The following is a 22,061-nucleotide window of genomic DNA, read 5'->3' as shown; positions in this document are numbered from 1 at the left end:
TGTGTTAACCACGTTGCTGGAGTTAGGGGGAAGGAAGCCCCACTGAAGCCGATGAGGCTTAACGCCCAAACAAGCACGCGTGGGATTACTCCATTGACCGCTTGGTTTTACTCCCACAAATGCTCAATAGACTAAAGCTTTGCTTCAAAGATACTCTGGGTCAACCAATCTGTTTTAGAGTGATGGAACCCACAGCATTCTTAGACTTGCAGTCTTAAGACTTCCACTTACTGAGATGTAATCTGCATTGAACTCAAGGGTACTTATTTCTGAGCAACTCTGCACATTTGGGTGCAAAGGATGGGGAGGCAATCTGCAGTGGCAAAATGGTGCTGGGGGGGGGGGAGAAATAGGATCACTCCCCACTTGCTGCAAACTGTGACTTCTAGTTCCAGACAAAGACAAACACGGGATAGATAGTGATGCATTCAACGTTTTGTCCTGTTTAGTCCTTAGGGAGACCTATTATGAAGTACTGGAAAGAATGAATCACTTTTCAATCTTATAATTGACTGGTGCAGCAGTATATGAATATTTACATTTTAAATAGGATGGTTCAAAGGCAGGACACAACCAAGAACACCAATGTTCTGAACATATGCAACTAGGGCAGAATAATTTATCTTTGCAGTATTCCCTGTGTTAAAGATCTGCCAACTTTTAACTTTATTCTTCCTCACAATCAGACACATTTTGGAATTAGGTTATACTTTCTTTGGAATAACTTCACCCTTAAACGTATTAACCCCTTAGTCCTCACCCAAGTTCATTCATGGTGAGCCTGTTTTTAAGCAACAGGCTTAATGGAACATTTTACATAATAATGAACCGAATGCCTTTAATAAGGTACTATAAAATCCTAGTGTGAACACACGTTCTAACAACAAATAAAGCAAGAAAAATTAAAAGTAGTAGGTGACTATACCTACTGTCTAATCATGTTGTTCTCCCATAGAAGCATTCAGATGACCATTTTACCACAATTTTGTACCTGCTGGACAGCAAAAACCCTCTCTTCTGCTTTGTACAATGATATATCCAACCAACAGTGCAATCCTAACTCTGTTTACTCCCAGGAATGAGATTGTTGAGGTGTGGGGAGGTGACAACTCACCCTGGAACAATTTGGTCATTATTTTGAACAAAAGTTAGAATGCCTTCAGGAATACAAATGCAAAATAGGCATATCTTACATTGCAGCAATATAGGATTTAATTCCTTCCATTAGCAGGGCTTCAGTAATCATGTTACTACTCTTACCCATCTAGTAGGATAAAACAGCAATGGAACCATTTTTATCAGGTATTTGTTTTTATCTCTTATATAAAAGGCTTTGACTTATTTTAAAAGACGAAGGTTGTAGATAAATTGAAATGGATAAGCCTGTTTCATTTCCACACTCACATTTTTGTTAAGAAGGTTGGGTAAGGGGCTGAAGCTAATATGAATACAAAACAGATTTGATGGATGACAAAGGAGATTAAATATCATTGGTAGTAGTTTTGCAATAAGACATGGAGGATAGGGAGGAAGAAAAGATGCCATCCATATTGAGCTTCAGAAAACAATTCCTTTTTAGTAGGATCTTAGTGTAATAATTATAAAGAATTATTTATGCACAGCAGTGTCAACAGTTGTCATTGGCAATATACATTAGCCTAGCAAAGCTAGGAAAACAATGCTGGCAGTGGGAGATAAATCCTTGACCTAAATTTAAAATCTAAATAAATAGAATCAAAATTGCTGGAGTTAAATTCTAGTTCAGTGATGTAACACTTTGAAGCAGATTTGAGATGGGAGTCCCATACAACTTTGTAATGTGGAGGCAAAAAAAGTGAAATAAAAGTCTGTTGGTGGAATATTTCCCCAAACATGATTTAGGTCTTAAACAAGATAAGGGCATTCTGTCTCACTACAGGTGTAAAAAGCAACTTAGAAAGCAAACATGATAACATTGATTCCTGCTGTTGTAAATAATCATTGCGCTTCTATTGTATTGTACTATTGTATGGAAATGTTATGTATCTCTTCCATTCTACAACTTTTTGCCCCCCCCCCCATTTCCCACACTGTAACCATACATCTGTTTACTGTTTACTGAATAACACTCGATGCGTGAAACCTTTTGTCACAGTAATTTTCTTGGCGTTTAGAGTTCTGCAGCACTCATTTTTTATCCTTTCTTTCTCAACAGAAGGGGATTATCATATATACCTATTCACTTCTTCTCCATTGTAGATAAGAATTTTCTATATTTTCCCATCTAGAGAGATGCTAGGGAGTTCACATTATGGCAAAAAGGAATAACTTTTTATTGACATTGATTCTGTTAGGAACCAGGTATAGCCCTCCTATGTGAACTTCAGTTCAGATCAAAGTTCAGTTACATTCTTAAAACAAAACTGAAACATAAAACTAAGTCTGTAAGATAAGATACATCCAACTGTTACATCAGCCCATCTCCAACTGTAATAGGACACTGCACACCAACACAGATGTTTAGGACTAAATCCAGGGGTCTAAGATGCAATAGGAGGAGAGTTGACAAAAGGCAAATATACAACAGATTTTGATATATACATTTATATTAATGTGAGCATCTAATGTGAAGGTTATTATTATTAAAAAAATATGATAGATAGCAACCTATTTATGTTGACACACAAGCTACTTCTTTGTAAATAATACATTAAAGTATGTTATATGTGGACTACCCAGACTATTTCTGTTCCATGATGGTTTCTCATACGTGCAATAATGCATTTGAATACATTCTTAAAAATCCACGGGGTTCTACTAAAATAAAAGTAATGTATTTATAAAGTGGTTTGAGGACTGCTTATGGAAGCAGCTATCTTTTTCTCTGGACAATTCCCCATGAAGGGACCACATGCTTTGTTCCCTAGCTGCATTGAACTTTTTTTTTTTTACTTGCATGACTACAGTGGAGTTATTAGCTGCTGTAAGCTAGCTAGCTTTCACCAGCTTCAGCTAGAACAAGGATACCTAAAATATAATATCACCCCTTATATGCCTAACCAACAATTAGAGTATGGAGCATAAGGCATTTTGCAGATACCGTATTGCCAGGAAGTCTGTCTGCATGATACTACAATGGGGCCTCTAGTGTGCCAGCACCTGCCTGTTAGACAGGTGCCATATCTCGTCTTTTCAGCAAAAAACCATTTCCTCTTTCAACAAGCCTTCTAAATGGTTATGTATTGTGAAATTGCTTTGAAATACTTCACAGGAAGCAGTTCATAAATGCACTAATAATTAGTATTGTATTGATGCACATATTGGTTCACAAATGGTGCAGACTAATTCACATACCTATGTCCTCATTTGCACATTGTTGCAGGGGACATGGTAAAATAATTTGGCTCAGCCCAAAATGTGGAGAGAATAAAATTTCTCCCGCATCCCTATTGTAGTCTTAGTTCTTAAAAGTGAGTTTGTGTGGACAGATAGCTCAATCTCCTAATTAGCGCTCATTTAAAGTCTCAAGGCAGGGAAATTTCATCTAATAACAGCTATGAATCCTTGTGTTTTGATACCTTCTGCAATTTTTGTTTTATTATAATTGATAGACACTATTCTGGAAAAGCTGTTTCTGGGATCTAGTAGCTAGATACCGTGTTTTACAGTTTTGGAGACTAGTTTCACAGTGGCAACACAACTGAATAGAGAAATTCTCAGGCCCATGTTTTTGTGCACATACATAGGTTGTAGTGAGTGAACCTGAAGGAAACATGTTAATGTGGGAGATAGAACTTATTACTTCTGCAACTGTAGCCATATCCAAGTAAAAGAGTATTTCTGGACCACATGCTATTTCTTCTGTACAAATACAAGTAGGTTTGATCCCAATAATGTTCACTTTCACAGTGGTGAACACAGTGGTGGGCATTCAGTTATACTATATTAAAAACACCACTTCTGTATATTTGTAGTGTATGACGCATATCCAGTTGTCAAGTTATAGATGCCTCAGACTTTGCCATTATATATATATATAAAGTTTTAGATGTCATAACATAGTTGTTCTGTCAGCCAAACAAGAAAGCTAGAGAGTTCTAGGCACGAAGCATCAGCAGCTGTTCTGTGTTTTTAAAAATACTCTGCTTATTTTGGATTATTGTTTAAATAGATACAATTGAGAGTGCTATTTTAAACTTCCTTATATCTTAATCAAAACAGACTAACTTGGCAAAACTTGATTCTGCTGGAAACAAGATTTTCTTATTGTGAGAGCGGGAATTGCATTTGCTCCCAGCTGTGTTCCTAAAACAGCCTATCCTATAAGCTTATGTAACTTAAGCCACAGTCTATTCATATTAACAAATACTGCCATGGTCATAATACAGAAATCAATATGATTTACCCCCCACATATTGCATATTGTAGCACAGGGTAAGTCTCTTGGAAGTTTGAATGACTGTGTGAAGCAGTTTGAAATACTTGAGGGGGGAGAAGAGCACATCCCCACCATCATCATAAGCCAAAGTCCATCGTGCATACGTGACCTAAAAGAGCTCTCTGAACTGTGACCAGAGTATTGGGATGGTAGGGAAACTGTTTTCAGAAGTAGCTTTGATTATTATTTTATAATAAACTTCAACTTGCACTTCTTAACATAAAAGAAAATTGAAATTTTGTGTGTGTGTGTTATAAAGAAAATGTGGATATGAGAGCAAGGCTTAAATGTTAAACACAAACATTTAAGAACAAGGTAGCAGAAGACTTGCAACAACCAAAATGGGAACATTGACATTTGCATGGAAGTAAAATTAAACAAATCATTATCCATAATTCAAAGGTCATCTGAGAGGGTGTTGCAATAAAATAGCAAGGATTTCACCATATCTTTAGATTTAGTTAGAAAACTATCGCAGTCCTCCAGTCTCCTGCTTCATTATCAGTGGGGCATCTGAAAGCAGCCCTCTTTAGGGAAGCTTTTAATGTTTCATGCATTACTGGAATTTAATATTTTGTTGGAAGCTGCCCAGAGTGGCTGTGGAAGCCCAGCCAGATGGGCAGGGTATAAATAATTTATTATTATTATTATTATTATTATTATTATTATTATTTAATATACCACGCTTCACCCAAAGATCAGATGATGGTTTGCAGCATAACTCACACACCACATATTAAAAGTACATTGTTATGAATATGTATCCAAATCTTTTTGCAGTACCATTGTTAGAAGTTAACTATTTTGTGTTGTTCTTGGTTTCCCCAAGACCGCAAATAAGGTTTTATCATTTTCAGAATGCTTATAATTCACATAGGGGCACAAAGCATGGAAACAATTCAAGATCATTCTTTTTCCTTTCCAAACAATACTAATCTGCAAGAATAATTCTTGAGTATTCATTCTAGAGTGGCTAGATTCAGGACAAGCTACACCTGCTGAAATTCCGACTTCTACACTACTATTAAAGGTGCAGGATCCTGTTCTCTATTGTGTCTGGACACACTTTAAAAGCAATCACTAGATAGTTAAACTTAACATACTCATACATTTATGACCTTTAAATGACTGCTTGTGAACTGCAGTTGTATTTGCCCATCAAGGATCAGTCTCTGTTTTGTCAGCCTTTTGCTATCTAGGTATAGTTAAGAAAGTATCTTCATAAACTGTACCACCTGGTAATGGACAGCTGGATGGTTTATCTGAACTGGAGACAAACTAGCAAGCCAATCTATTATTCATCATTCTTATTAGTTCCCCCCAAAAATGCATGGATATGTTACACATACTGATACCTTGTTTGTGAGCCTATTTTGACCATTGAAAGCATGTCACTGTGGCTTAGCAAATATTTAAAACAAGGAAAGAAATTATATAACTTATTTGTAGCTCAATGCACACAGATATATCATTTTCAAAGAGAATAAAATAACAATCACACTGTTACCCCCCCCCCTTTGTGCAATACTAGTTTGATATATGACACTGGGAGTATGACAATTGTTACATTTTTCTTGGTATGCATTCCTATTAGGAAGCTCCATTATCTTCAATGGACCCAATTCCCACCAAAGTGTGCCTAGGATAGCAACCAAGTCTCAGATCTTGGGCATATTTAACCTATGCAGATGCTTAGGACAAAACAATAAACTGAATACAGCTAATAGCAGTCTCTGAACACCATCAAACCTACTACTAATTTCCTGTAATGAACTTTATTTATAGAAAATTGATCACCAGCAACATATATATTTTTAAACTTCTTTTGCATGCAGAGAAGAATCAGAGCAATAAGATACACAAACTTAGCAACAGATGATCAACAATAAAAATGAAGGGGGACAAGACAAGGTCTTTTATACTATTATAGACAGGGACTGAAGATTGTGAAGGAGAAGTTCTGCACTAGGACGCTCTGCTACATCAGCTCTCCAACAGCTTCCAATTATATTTTCAAGCCTTTGGCCAGTGGTTGATTCTCTAAACACAGCTGCAGTCAGAGAAGGGCGCAGGTTACAAGCTACAACAGAGTAGAGTACATACTGGCGCTCACCCGAATAAGGCTCTTGCTGTGTAACCATTTGCCAGAGGGTGATGGCAAAAGAGTAGATGTCTGCCTTGGGGTTGACTCGCTCACCTTTAAGGAGTTCAGGAGCACGGTGGGTGTATGTTCCCCCTTGTTGACAAAGTTGCAGGTCGGATGCAGCATTCTGTAGCTTTTGGGAACATCCAAAGTCTCCAATCTTGCAAACATTGTGTTCAGTGATGAATATGTTGGCAGGTTTCAAATCCAGATGCACAATCAAATGTGAATGGAGAAACACTAAGCCTGCCATAATGTCACAGGAGTAGCCTAGACACTGAGCTATACTCAGCTGATCATCTTTCTTTTTAGCTGTTATACAGCCAGTCCCATAGATAACATGGTCCAGAGTCCTATTTCCTACATACTCCATTATTATGGTGCCCAAACTATCCTGATTGCCAGGGGCACATGTGCTAGCAGCTACTATATGCACCACATTTTTGTGATCAAGGCGTGCTGCATTTAGTTCTGCCCAGAAGCTCTGCCGTGATGCCAAACGGTTCTTACTGCATTTTTTTACCTGCTTTACAGCCACTGTAGCTCCATGGTACGTAGCCTTGTAGACAGAACCAAAGCCACCAGAGCCTAGGGGGTGCAGCAGGCACAACTGATCCCAGTCTATAGAACACCAAGCTACACGAGAGGGTAGCCGACGAGCCCTAGGCAACGGACCTTCCCCCAAAAAGAGCTTTTCACGTTTGGCAGGAAACACCAAGGGACTACTACAGGGTCGTGTTTCCACAGATGGAGAAAATTCCAGATGGAGAAGACGACTATGTGGAAGAGGGGATGGCATAATTATTTCAAAAGAAGGTTAGGCAACACAGTTTCTTCCAAGAGAAAGGATTAAGTAGGTTTTCTTGACTTTGTTCTCCTTTTGCCTCCAAGTTCATGTTTCCTTCTCATAAATAGCTGCATTTAATCTCACATGACAAACTCCAATCAGCTTCAGATGATTCCAATTTTAATAATTACTCTAGTAACTTTAGCCTGTAAAGGGAATTGATATTGCAGTCCTAATCCTAAACATACTTACAGCACAATGCTAAACATCCTAAACATGTTTACTTAGCAGTAAGTCTCACTGAGTTCAGTACAAATTATTCCTACTAAGTGATTTTAGTGACAAGCCTTCCATTCATGGAAATCATGAAAGGCTTATTCCTAAGTACACTTGCTAGAAATATTTAATTTGGATCTTATGTTAGGTTCTTATGCTGTTCTGGTCCTGTGTATTGCATTTGAAGGCTGTAGCTAAATAGAACGACTTCTAGTGGAGTTTAACAACTGAATGACAGGTAGAAATTCAATAGGCTGTACTGTACTCTTGATGCTAGGAAGAGTCATAACTTAAATTTCTGCCCGTTGTTCAGCACATTAAAGACAGAAGGGCTTTCTCAGAGAAAAGTTGCAACCTTGCAAAGCTATATGGCTCTGAGCATAAAAACCTAAGAGCCTGCTGAATCAGCTAATGGCCCATCTAATCTAGCATCCTGTTCTCGCAGTGGCCAGCCAGATGCTTGCAAGCCAGAAATGAGTGCAACAGCACTCTGCTCACCTGTGGTTTCCACAACTGGTATCCAGTAGCAATCAAGGTTGATTCAGTCCCAAAATTGTGCCTGAAACCAGATTGAGGTGGATCTAAATAATCTGCATCCCCCAGGAACTTCTGCAACTGCTCAGCCATTACTTTCTCTACCACCTTGTCCCCAAAAGGGATACAGTGGTCCCTCTGCTTACGTATGTAATTCGTTCCGGAGGTCCGTTCTTAACCTGAAATTGTTCTTAACCTTTAGCACCACTTTAGCTAATGGGGCATCCTGCTGCTGCCGCCCCGACGGAGCACGATTTCTGTTCTCATCCTGAAGCAAAGTTCTTAACCCGAGGTACTATTTCTGGGTTAGCGGAGTCTGTTAACCTGAAGCGTATGTAACCTGAAGCATCTGTAACCCGAGGCACCACTGTAATTGCAACTGGGTGGTTGTTATTATAAATTATAGGAACCGGAATGGGCTTCTTCAGGAGTGAACACACTGCCACTTGTTTAAAAGAAGCAGGCATCATTCCATCACATAAAGATGCGCTCACCACAGCCTGGTTGTGCATGGTTCATGAGAGCAAGAAGCACATCTTGTAAGAGTCTTGTCCAAATCATTGGGCCATGTAAATTGAAACTGATCCCACAGAGCATGGGAAGGCATTACATATGACACCTCAGGTGGAACTGCAATGACGGTGACACCCAAGGCACTATGGAGCTGAGTTACTTTATCCTCCAAGTGCTGTGAAAACTGATCACAGCATGCTGCTGAGGGCTCCAGAGGTTCGTCTACCACTTCTGGTAATGAGCAGCCTTTGGACTACCCAAAACAACTCTGTCAGACAGCTCTTTGAGGATGCAATAGTAATTCTCTTTTGTCACCTTCACTGCTGCTTGACAGGTAGCATTCTGTGACTTAATAAGCATTCAGTCAGCTCTGGAGTGAGTTTTCTACCACCTGTGCTCTAGTTGTCTCCCATTGTGGATCTTCAGCATGAAGATGGGTCTTTGGCATGATCCAGTAGGGCTGATCTTATGTTTGTAAGTGTATTCAGGATTAGATTAAGTCATTTGCCCTAGAAAGAGGCTTCTTAAATTAGCTTTTAAACTTGCCATAGTATTACTATGAACTTGTTAAGATTCATTCCTACAAGGAGCCCTCATTTTTCAACACCCCCACCCCGTCTTAAAAAAAATTATTTTCCTTAAGCTGTTTCACTCAAAGTATTTCCCTGCTTTTCAGCAATTGCTTGCAATTATATCAGAATGAGAGGTTATGGAATGCCACATAGAATTCATTATCAATCAGAAATTTTACCTTGCTATCACACTGCAGCCAAGGAAGTGCATTCATATTGGGCTCTTTCACAAAGTGATGCTCCATGCAGATTTCACCACACCATGAGCAACAAATATAATTGTGGGATGATGACACAATTTAGGTGTCATTTTGTGATTTTCTAGATCAGCTGCTACAAAGCTGGGTATATTCAAAATGCTCACTTGGGACTTTCAGATGAGCATGAGCACAAGTTAAACTTGTGTGTGAGATGACACAGGCATAAGTAAATGCCTGGTCTCTATAGATGAATATAAGTTTCAGTTTCTGATGTTACTTTTGAAATGACAAGAGATTGTGTGTACTGTACTTTTCAAATTGCTTTCAACTTTGCCAAGTAACTATTTGTTTTGCTTTATTTTTTCTTAATCACACGAGGCTTCTCTAAGGCCAAAGCAGAATTAGAGCTAGAGAAATGTGTGGCAAAAATTAAGTCAAAAAATTGCAGCATTTTAAAGACAATATGCAATTTTTGTCTCCCAGAGTGCTGCACAGCATTCAGTTGTTCTGTTACCAGAGCTGACCTGTGTAGTAACTAAGCGTGTGAGCTGTGAAGTCTTTAGGTCATTCTCACTTCTGCAATATGTGGTCTTGGTGAGTCACATTTCCTCAGTGTCACCCTTCTTCCCTTACACCTGTCACTATAGGATAACAGGGCTGACCTATCTTACAGGGTTCTTGTAAGGATGCTGCAGTCCTGTGCGCACTTAGTTGTGAGTTCCTCTGAAATAAGCGGAGTAAACAAAAATCCAACCCGGCTGTGGGATAATGCACCTGAATCTCTTCACCCACCATATATACATATGGTAAGCAAAATGCATGCAATATTAGAAATGTACACATAAATTAGTATTTTGCTGCTTCAAAACCTGCCTTGTTGAATTGTATAAAAGAGGCTGCCTTACCTGGGAATGACACCACACACCTGATCAGGTCCTTTTGCTGTGTGTTGCCCCATCTTTCTCTGCCAATCTTTCTCTATGGGCATATGAAATTAAGGCTAATGGGCTTAATACTGAAAGTACTGGGGTTTGGGTGCCACACTATGCTGCTGAAACCCACCTCTCCCCTTTCCAGCTAATGTCAAGAAGGCAGTGAAGGTTCCAGAGTTTATGTCTAGGTACAACAATTGACTAGATATGGCAATACAGAGGTGTTATTAGGCATTAGGAAAACTAATCTGGGATGAGATGTACACTGGATAGAACTGTACTCTCTTTGAGACATCCTTTTGCCAGTTCGAAGGTACCCAGGATAAAGTAAAATTGGCTACTATCATGTATGGTCGAGTTTATCAAGAAGTTCTCAAGCCAACATCACCTCTTTTTATTTTTTGAGAGTTACTAGTTGCCCAGATCATGGCAATGCCATAGACCAGGATTAGCCAATTTGTAGCCCTCCAGAAGTTCTTGGACTAAAATTCCAAAAACATTTGCCAGTAGTTGACAAAGTTATGATTTCCTCATTGACAAGCTGGTAAAATATGGACTGGACAAAACTACTGTTGGGTGGATCTGCAGCTGGTTGAAAAACTGACCGCCCCTTAAATTTATTTAATATTCTGTAGCAGTCTGGAGTTCCACAGGGCTTTCTTAGGCTCTGTGCTATTCAGTATTTTTTATAAAGACATATAAAAGACTTTAAAGGTGTTGAGCAGATGCTTTTAAAATTGGTAATGACACAAAGCTGGGAGGGGTGGCCAACACCATAAAAGCCAGAATCAATATTTAATAATACATTGACAGGTAGGAACATTGTGCCAAAACCAGCAAGATGAAATTCAACAGAAAGAAAAGCCCTGCATTTAAAGCATCAAGAATTTATGACACAAATATAAGATGGGGGACAATCTGCTTTAAAAATATGTGTGTCTTCACCTTAGGTTTTCAATATTACTTTAAAAACTCTGAATGTTTTTTTTTTTTGAGTGCTGTATTTGAGGATTGCCTCTTACCATGTGAACATGCCTGTCCAGTACGTTCATAATCTGAGGCCTTGCAACACATCCTGTTACCTTCATAAGTTTGGCTGGGTGGGTTGCAGCAGAGGGTCTTTATCGTTAAATCATGGAGGTTGCAGAACTCCCTTTCTGAAGAGGTTTGGTTGGTCTCTTGTGGTTTTTTAGGCAGGCTGAAAAAAAAATCTTCCAATGTATATTGATAGCTTTTAAAAATTGCTATTTTTGATGTATTTGCATATATATATTATAGCCAGGGGCACTTTTTATGGATAAAAGGAGAAATATAAATATACACACAGTGCTGGTATTAACCTTTAAACCTTTAAATGGCTTGTGGTCAGGTTCTGAAAAGCCAATCTCCTTACATATGTATCTGCCCTGACCCTGAGATTATTTTCTGAGGCTAAGGCCCTCCTCTGTGTACTCCCCCCCGCATATAAGGCAAAATGAGTGGCTAGTAAGCAGCAGATACTTTTGAAGGGATACCTCAGTTGGGGAATGTTCTCCCCAGACCCTTTCAGTGCCAGGTTTTATTTTCCAGGCTTTCCAGTTAAAACAAGCATGTGCTCTTTGTTTCTGGTGCTTTTATACTTATATATGCTTTTTCTGTGCACCAGAGAACTTATTTAATGGGTAGTATTAAAATGTTGTTCATAATATATAAATGTATATAATGAGACTGGATATTTGCTTCCTGAGTCTTCTGAGATCTTGCTGTCATAGTCAAAAGTTAGCTAGGAGAAATTATATAGTTACATTTAATTTCACTTATTAGTGGCAGAAAATGTGTTAGAAAGTAGCTATGAGTTCAGATGTCAAAGATGGTTAATAAAGAATTGGGACTTCAGTTATGGGAATGGATAAAATTGTTAGGAAGTAACACTTTATACAAAAAGTGACATTAACTAATTTGGACTTATTATAATAAGCTTAAGTTACTGAAAAAAATGTGGCCTATACAGATAATATGTAGCATGCTGAAAGCATTGTTAGTTAAAAAATGTTATTGAGCAAGTCAATGTAAGACTTCTTGTTGCCTGCTTAGTAATGTTAACAAAAAGACTGATACAATGTATCTACACAAGGGGGCAACCTTGTATTTTGTCTGGCTTGAATTTTTGATGAAACCGATTGATGAAATCAACAATTTAAAACTGTACAATTCCTCAGTATTTTAGTACTCTTTTCATCAGACATGAAAAAAATCATGTATAAATTTGTATTGTAGGAATGATAGAATACAACCCCATCCCATCTCAATATGGTTACATCCAAGCATTGGATAGTTCTGAGGTTTTATTCAGAAATATTTTAAATGGACTGCTCTGTAGAACAGGTGATGTGAGAACTACCAAACCAAAAGCAAAAGAGAACAAAGTTTAGAAGTACTATATTAAACACTTGCTATGGTGAAATACAATACTGTATAGTTTACTCTGTCTATTAAAACATGTCTTCAAGTCATTTGCAAACAGCAAAAGGGGTTTGAAACTTGCAGGTTCCCAAACATCTGACCACTAGCAGCTTGCTGAGCACTTCAAAACCCCTTGCAAGGGATTTTGATCGGCGAGCAGTGGTACCCACCTACCAATCATCTGGTGCCATGTGATTAACAGGTGGGCAGCCACACTCACCTTTCCAGTCTGACCTGCGAAACTGATCTTTTAAGGATTGTTATATCCATTTGTCAACATAAATTGCCATATACCATGTCAGATCATTGGTCCATCTCACTCAGTATTTTCTATACTCACTTGCTCTCTTTCACTCCATCCGAAGATACCAGGACTGAATATGGGACCTTCTGCATACAGAGTATGTGTTGTACTACTAAGCTCTGATCTTCTCCGTATCTTCAGCATGTAGTTTTTGCAGACATTAACAGATTTGAGCAAATGGTTTTCAGGCTGTGTCCTAGGGAACTGTTTCTTAAAATGAGATGATCAGTAGCTGAAGGGCAGCTAGTCTACCACTACTTCTCTTCCTGTATAATGGATGGCTATATGGGTGTAGAAAGTAAGTTACACAACAAGCCTCAGCAGACCTGACTTAGTACCACATCATGTACAGAGTGGGTGTTCTGCCATAATCTTTGCAAAGTCAATATGATTTCAATTCAAAAAGTCCATGCTTTCTATAGGGAGTTAAAATGCTACAAGCCAACATGAACAGTATCTGTGATAGTTGGAGAAATGCAGTACCACAAATGGTGGCTACTGGTGTTTCTAGGAGACAGTGGCATATTTATTCCAGTGACAAGGAAAGAAAGTTGAGAAATGGTACCAAGCATTACAGGGAACTTTGTAATGAACTTTGCTGGGTTTCCTCATTCAGCATACCAGATGGATAATAATATAATAATAATTTATTATTTTTACCCCGCCCATCTGGCTGGGCTTCCCCAGCCACTCTGGGCGGCTTCCATAGAAACCAAAAATACACTAAAATATCACACATTAAAAACTTCCCTGAACAGGGCTGCCTTAAGATGTCTTCTGAAATCAGGTAGTTATTTATCGCTTTGACATCTGATGGGAGGGCGTTCCACAGGGCAGGCGCTACTACAGAGAAGGCCCTCTGCTTGGTTCCCTGTAGCTTTGCTTCTCGCAATGAGGGAACCGCCAGAAGGCCCTCGGCGCTGGACCTCAGTGTCCGAGCAGAGCGATGGGGGTGGAGACGCTCTTTCAGGTATACTGGGCCGAGGCCGTTTAGGGCTTTAAAGGTCAGCACCAACACTTTGAATTGTGCTCGGAAATGTACTGGGAGCCAATGTAGGTCTTTCAAGACCGGTGTTATGTGGTCTCGGCGGCCGCCCCCTGTCACCAGTCTAGCTGCCGCATTCTGGATTAGTTGTAGTTTCTGAGTCACCTTGAAAGGTAGCATCACGTAGAACCCATTGCAGATGGATGTTGCTATTAGCAAAAAGAAGGCAGACAGGCCTAAATGTTAACTGTTGTCCCATGCTTACTAACTGCAAGAGTAGGTACCTGTAAGCACTATATAGAAAACCTGTGTTTAGGAAGCATTTCTGGCAATGCACTCAGGAAAGAGAGGAAGGCAGCTGTGACTTTGTCACCCAAGGAAACCTATGAGCTACATCACTGTTATGGCTTTGAAGATTACTATGCACAGCATAGTTCCATTGCTATAAAATGATTCATAATCTATATTTAAAAGGGTAATGTTTTGTAGCATAATTCTAATGCTGTAAAGTATGGGTGACTAATTTGCAACCCTCCAGATTTTTTGGACTCAATTCTCATCAGCCTCAGTCATCAAGGCCAATGGTCAGGGATTATGGAAGTTGTAGTATAACAACATCTGAGAGGGCCACAGTTTAGTTACACATACTATAAAGAATTACTTAAAGCAACAGTAATTTTAACCAATGATATGATGAATTAAAAAATGGTGAAAATGTTTCAGATAAACCTGTCAGCTCGACACAAAATCTTGATACTGCCTAAATTTGGAATGATGTCACTACTTTGCCAGAGACATTTTTGAGACTTGTAATATAACCAAATTTTGAACTGAGGGTACCCATAATCTTCCATTAGCTGTCAATTTACTATCTGCAAATAAGAAAGGTTGTTGGAATATGTTGTTCACAGCCTTTTGCATAATCACACACACACACACACACACACCATCATACTTAATTCCAGGCATATTTTGTACATAACTAAAACCATTCTGTTTTATTGATATTTTGTGGAGTTCACATATTTTTGTACAGCAAACATAACACTGTAGGCCACAAGAAGCTGCAGCACTATTGTTTAATAGCAGCAAGTTATATTTTTATCAGGGTATGTGGACAATAAATAGTCTGTTTCTTTGGATATGAATGTCTAAAATGAATTTCTGCTGCAGCTTCATAATGTGATAGCTATTTTACAGAGCTTATACACAAAAATATATATGCAATCTTTTGTCTATATTTTATACAAATACAACAGTAGTTTGTGAATACATTTTAAAGTACATATACATGATAAGCAACTCAATTTCCCATATCACAGGATAGTAATTTTAAATGAAATACACAAATTCAGTCTGGAATGCATTTTTCTATTTTGACTCAAAATCTGTATCATTAAACATTTTAGCACACAAGTCCAAACATTTCTCACTATCTAAAAATATAAGTTTCAGCAATCCAAGTCAGATTCAGGTGTCATTCTTTTTATATTTCCCCCAGTTTGTTAATATTCAAAGGGCTCTTAAAAACAAGTATGTTCTTCACTTCACACCATATCAAAAGCCCCCCATTTCATCTATCATCTTCTAGTTTTGAGAATAAGTTCATTTGGGTACAAATTTACATGTCCAAGTTTCTCCTTTTGCAAGTGCATATGAATACATGGTGGTGTACAAAATTCATTAATGACAAATTAAGTCACAGTATAAAAATATATCATACATCTATAAATCTAGTATAGGCCTTTCTCTATGGATAAAAATACATCAGTCTGAATGAGACAGGGAGGTCTGTAGCACCATGAGAGGAGTTGTATCCCAAGTTATATTAGCAGCATGATCCACTATAATATATTTGCATGAGTGTTTCTGAGAAAATAAACATTCATTCTGGTTCAACTGTACCACTGAAGCTTAGACTGAAAAGTGTTTGCATGCAGTTAGCAATAGTTCTGTGTCAATTTTAGGGTTAAATACTTACAAAAAAAAACACCATGGCCTTCCAGCACATGACCACCCCTTTAAGAGTTAGGGGACTATAAACACTTTTTTTATTACTGTGACATCACTTTAAATTGTCTTCCTCTATAGTATCAAATAAGTGGCTGTTTTCATTGTAATATGAGAGAATGCAGATAGGCAGCTGAACCTACATGGCATACTTCATAGCAAACAATGTATAGACTTTATTACTAAGAGGCACGTTATTTTAAGCTGCTAAACCAGTGTATGAGACAAATAATTAAGAGCTTAAGTCTTCTCTTTATACTAAAAGGCACAGGATCAACCCTATGTTGAATTCCAGCAGCAGCATAGCTATGGTAGGACATATCTTTCCAATACTGCATCTTAAATGTTCTGAAGGTTACAATCCTACACACACTTACTTGGAAGTAAATTCCATTGAATTCAGTGGGTCTTCCGAGTAAAATACACATAGGATTGAGCTATAAGGCTGTGCTCCTGTGCCTAATTTCACACATGTAATTCCCACTGAAATGTATGGGACTTACTTAGCATTAGTGGGCACATGACTGCAACCTCTTAAGATTTCAGAGTATACACTTAACTATTGTTGACTATTCAATTTTTGGACTGGTATGAAATGGCAGTAGAAGACTGCAGTAGAAACATGTAAACCTAGGAATCCACTGTAAAACCCTTTAAAAAGACACACTGGTTTTGTGCAATATAGCAAATTGATACAAAAACATTTTTAAGATGTACCTGTTAAAAGTTACAATGTTTACCATTCTGTACCCAAAGCATTATACCAAAAGGCCCACGTATGTCATCTAATGGCACTTGAAAAATTATAATAAAAGTTTTTTTTAATAATAGAAAGCATAACCTGTAAGAAATTCTCTTTTATAAGATTTAGGTTTTCTTTTTGAAAGTGCTATATCTTGTATTATGTGTAATACAGAAGTTGATCGAGCTTTAGTTAAAAAAAAAACAACAAAAACAGCCTACAATACATAGAGCTCACTAGGCAAAAATCCTGAAAATATGTACTCTTAACATTCATTATTAGCTTAATAAAGCAATCAGGTCTGGCTCATGTTTTTAGTCAGTATATGGTTTTTGAAAACCTCTACTGCCAAATGAATAAATCACTCTATTCCACAATTCACTACTAATAAACACAAGCAAATTATATATATAATATTTTTTAAAAATCCATAGCAGAAGTTTAGAAGTTGCACAAAGTGTGGTGCATGATCAGCCAGCACACACCACACTCCACTCTTAAGAATTAACCTGGTAACTACAAAATAGGCTTTAACATTGACAGTTTTAAGTTGCCAATAATGACTTTGCCTAAAATGATAGTCATAAAGCACTAATGCGTAAATATTGCCTACGCTGTCATTCTGCTTCCATATACTCCCACACCTTACTTCCGTGACAGAAACACAAGGTGTAGCCATCTGCTGAAGTACTAACTGAATGAGGTTCAATATCTTGTCAGATGTCCCTACTACTATAATTTGAAGTGCACCTGTGTCTCTAATTAAAACCATCTTACAACCTGAGGGAACTGCCGTAACAACATGGAGCCTTCATATGTATTAAGGAGTACTGGAAAAACTAGTTTTTTATTTTTTTAAAAAAAAAACCAAGTTAACCAGCAACTAACACTGAAAACAGATAATATTGTCGTGACATGCTTTGTACATACCATCCCTGTCAAACACCATAAGCAATGTAGTGGTAAGCCTCTATTAGAAAATAAAAGGTTAAAACTAGTTCAACTCACTTCTGAAATGGGTGAACAGCTTTTTCAAATAGTCACCTGCTGGTGTTTCCCCAGTAACATACAAAACTACTGAGTGTGTGAAAAAAATGGGACAGAGAAGGCCAGTCCCTCAGGTACCGATTCTGAAAGGTGTTGAAGTCCTTCAACATCTACCAAAACAACATGGAAGGAGGTATACTTTTCTCATAGGACATGACTCCTTTCAAGAGATAGTATTTCCATCTTTTCTACTACTACTACTAATCATAATCACAATTAAACAATTTTCTATTTGCTTTGTCATTTGGACATAAAGTAAGTTTGTAATATTTCCAATTTTCTTCTGATGTGTTCCTCTCCCCTCCCTTAAAATGATGGTGCTAAAAGGCTGGAAAGCAATATTGAACAAGTCATTCCACTAAAGCTGTATTTAAGCAACCTGTTTCATAGAAACTAAAGGAAGCAATCATGCAGCAGAGCTAACGTCTACTTTGAGAAAGTCTTCTCCCAGCATATTGGAGCAGCTTGCAGAATGTTGAAACTGTATTTTCCTTATTAATACACCCCTTTTTAATGCCTTTGGAACATAAACATTTATAAAAAGTTACCATTCAGTAATAAAATTTAAATACATCAGTATAAAATAGTAAAATCACACCTGCATATTGTTCCTACGATAAAAAAGTAGGAACTAATGATACAAATATTGGGAGCCAAAGCTCCTTAATGGGAGCAACTTTTGTTTCTGTGAAGTATATTAAGGTCAACCACTTAAAACCTTGTATTCATTTACACAAATGATTGGAGATAATTATGCCAAGGAATAGAATGTTACCAAGTTACAGCAAAACTACATTTTGCATTTATATATCACAGTTTTTCCCTCTTTTGGTTATTGGGGTAGGGAATATAAGAGGGCATTTTGAAAAGCAACAGCACTTTGACATACAGCATGAGTAGCCATTTTGTTGTTAGTTTTCCCAAACACCCTTTTATATTAGGTAAAAGTGGCATAAGCAATATGCTTTTACTTCACTCCTAAGAGTCCTGTTATTAATTATTGGCAGTGAGAAAAATCACTAGCCAAATACCCAGGCGTGGTAAGTGTGATTACCATCTGCGTTGTTACTTAGGGTGACATTACACACCATGAAATATAACTCAGGAGATCTGCTCCAATGATAATATGGTAAAATGTATTTGCCAGTTTACATTCATTTTTTGACTGCAAACTAAACATCAAATTGACATCATATAAAAAACTTTCTGTCTCGACTTCACCCCATCTTTCTGATGAGACTGGTAAAAAAGATTATGGAAAAGGTAACGTTAAAATGGATTTTATTTGATGCTTTCTGCTTAGTTACTACTGAAGGAATTAGTCAGCAGAACTGGAAGAAGGCACTTGTTAGCAATTCCTCGTTCCAGTGCAGCTTCCCTTCCCCACAATGGTTGCTGTAAATCTGGTCCGGAGGGTCTGGCACAGATGGTGGGGGGTGCAGGGGAGTTCAGGGAAACTGAAGGGGAGAGAAGAGAAACTGCCACAGATGCTTCCTTCCTCCATTCTGCTGATGGATTTCTTTCATCAGTGAGTGAGCAGAAAGCATTGGATACTTAGGATACTCATTGGATACCCAGTGAGCAGTATTCAACCATGTTTGACTCAGAATAGTCCTATTGAAATTAATAGACCTAACTTAATCATGTTCTATAATTTCAAAGAGTCTACTCTGAGTAAAAACTTAGTTGAATACGATCCAATATTTTTATTTGAATGTCAGCTCTTACATTTTGTCTCTTTTAAAACTACCCAATCAGGTATACTTTTCTTACCAAATTATAATACTTCGTAATTGCACTTAAGTGAGAGGTTTCTTCCTCTCTATTATTGTGAAGTTATTTAAGCGTAAGTGGTAGGTCCTTCAGACCTTTGAAGAAGACTACACATAAAAACTTTCTCATACAAGAGTAACACATTTCCTTATTTATAAATCATGATTTTTAGTTCATGAACAAGGCAAAAATATTCTGAATTTTTCACAGACATCTGTATTAACAGTAATGTTTTGTTCCTAGTCTTGAAAGTATCAAAATAGCCACAATTCCATTGACAAAGTGAATTATCAGATCTTAATGAAATTTTAAACAAGGGATACATAACTTTTAGTGGGAATGGTTTCCTTTTCCTTTTTTAAGTGTGGGTCTATTGGCAGTGAGAATACAGAGACTTAAAAAAAAACACAAAGTAAACAACTGTGAATGAACACATTCAAAATATTTTAAAAGTTAATTTGAATTTCATACTGGCTTAATGAGATTGGTACTGTACAAAAGTAGATTTACAAATGACATAGTAGGCACTACATTAATAAAAGTAATCTAAGGCATTTCTACAAATAAACCTGTCACAAGGCAATTTTTCACCCTATTGGAAAGCTTGATGAAAACGTGGTAAGGTTGTGGTTGTGTTTAAACTGCTCGTGAAAGCTGCTGATAATGAATGCAAAGACCCAAGACCTATACCATTACCAGGGTCATGTGGATCTTGTGCCTGTGGAGGAAGCTGCGACATAGATGAATGTGCTTCCTCTTGCGTGTAACTCATTCCAAGATTTCCTACAGAAACAGAAGGATTAAAAGGAGGTCCATTTACAGGTATAAAATTGAATAATTGAGAGAAGTCCAGTGATGGGGTGCTTAGAGGTTCACTAATAGAAACTGAACTTTTTGAAAGGGAAACATCCCCAGATCCATCATCTAGTGGCCCTACTTGAGGATCCAACCCTAATTTAGATGAAGATGCTTGAGAATCTTGGGATGAAGAAGGCATACCACTTTGCAGTTCCATTAAGTAACTTTCAATTTCCCCTTTCAATGGCTGCTCTTTATCAGTCATAGAAACTGTATATGAGGTAGAACTGAGTGGATATTTTAGAGAGAGCTGGTGAGAAGGATGGACAGATTCCATATCTATTGGACAAGGCATTCCTAAAGGTAATGATGTGGCAACCATTTGGTGTGCAGATGTTGAGCTCTGCATGGACTGAATCTGAGTATTGTAGAGATTTAATTGCAAAGTGTTTGTAAATGGCTTTGATGTCAGTTCACTGGAAGATAAAGACATCACTGGAAGTAACTCGTCCTTTATAGGCACAGAAACATTGCAAGGAAATGGGTCTAGTAGATCCATTGGCTCCGTTTTGACCTTCAGAAGTTCTTGGTTGTGACTTTTCTTCATATGCCGTGTTAGGTGATCCTTCCGGCCAAATCTCTGTGCGCAATACTGACAGAGGAAGTCCTTTCTTCCAGTGTGCACTACCATGTGTCTTCGGACATCCTTTCGGGTGTAAAACCGACGATCACAATGTTCACACTGGTGCTTTTTCTCCTTCACTCCACCTGATGATTTGCCTGCATGAGTTTTTAGGTGCTCCAGCAACACCCCTGTGCTTTCAAATGTCTGCAAACATACTTTACAGGTGAGGTCACCACTTGTTGCAGCATGCAAAGCCAGGTGACGCTTAAACCCAAGCTTCGTGTTGTAGTTCTTTCCACATTCTTCACACTTAAAGGCCTCTTTATTGGGATTATGTGTATGTAGGTGATTCTTTAGGTGATCTTTTCGATGAAACATTTTCTCACAATAATTACACTTGTGGGTTTTCTCAGGAGAATGAGTAGCCATATGCCTTGAAACACAGATATATTCTGTAAGTAATTATTTTGATCAAAAAGTACACGTGTTCATTTAATGGCAGCTAAATACTAAACTATTTTTTTCAAACAAATATTTTGCAGAAGACATATCACTATAGATATTAAATGTCATACTTAAATATACCAAATCACACATTACAAGCAATTTCATTTCAATTGACATTTTAGTTTGATATTTAAGTTATTTTAATAATATATTTCATTATATATGAATATTTCAATTATGCTCATAGCAAAAACGCTCAATTCATACACTTCTTTGCAACATGTTTATACAACTGAAAAAAGCTTTAAACCTCTCTTTGAAAACACACACAAAGACTGAAAGATATTAGCTTGTAAAACTATGCACTATAGTTTATACTTCTACAATCTGATGTCTAAATTAACTAACATTTCCTCCCTGCAAATCAGCTGAAGTGTACACAGATATATACGTTTACAAAGCTTAAAATGGCCAACAAATGATAATATAATCTGAAAAATAAATAGAGTTTAAT

General features: G+C 37.6%; 2 protein-coding genes across 22 annotated transcripts in view; both read right to left on the bottom strand.

Moving 5' to 3' along the window:
- Positions 1 to 6,283: 6,283 nt before the first annotated feature.
- On the bottom strand, positions 6,284 to 7,715 carry MOS (MOS proto-oncogene, serine/threonine kinase). The gene has a single exon (XM_081919548.1). The coding sequence runs from the start codon at positions 7,357 to 7,359 to the stop codon at positions 6,334 to 6,336; it is 1,026 nt and encodes a 341-aa protein (XP_081775674.1). The 5' UTR covers positions 7,360 to 7,715; the 3' UTR covers positions 6,284 to 6,333.
- Positions 7,716 to 15,057: 7,342 nt separating this feature from the next.
- PLAG1 (PLAG1 zinc finger) overlaps positions 15,058 to 22,061 on the bottom strand; it is a 34,311-nt gene continuing 27,307 nt past the window's right edge. For all 21 annotated transcript variants that reach the window (XM_081917562.1, XM_081917578.1, XM_081917565.1 and 18 more), the window contains one exon: positions 15,058 to 21,533. In XM_081917562.1, the coding sequence (XP_081773688.1) occupies positions 20,270 to 21,533 (1,264 nt within the window). In that variant the 3' untranslated portion in view covers positions 15,058 to 20,269. The remainder of the gene's footprint in view (positions 21,534 to 22,061) is intronic.

The sequence above is a fragment of the Podarcis melisellensis genome (genome assembly GCF_964234715.1).
Source record: "Podarcis melisellensis genome assembly, chromosome: 7".
Lineage (NCBI taxonomy): Eukaryota > Metazoa > Chordata > Lepidosauria > Squamata > Lacertidae > Podarcis > Podarcis melisellensis.
This window is presented reverse-complemented; position numbering and strand designations above follow the sequence as displayed.

Bases quoted from the DNA above. Each gene is read 5' to 3' on its own strand.
- MOS (XM_081919548.1), bottom strand. From the start codon at position 7,359: ATGCCATCCCCTCTTCCACATAGTCGTCTTCTCCATCTGGAATTTTCT.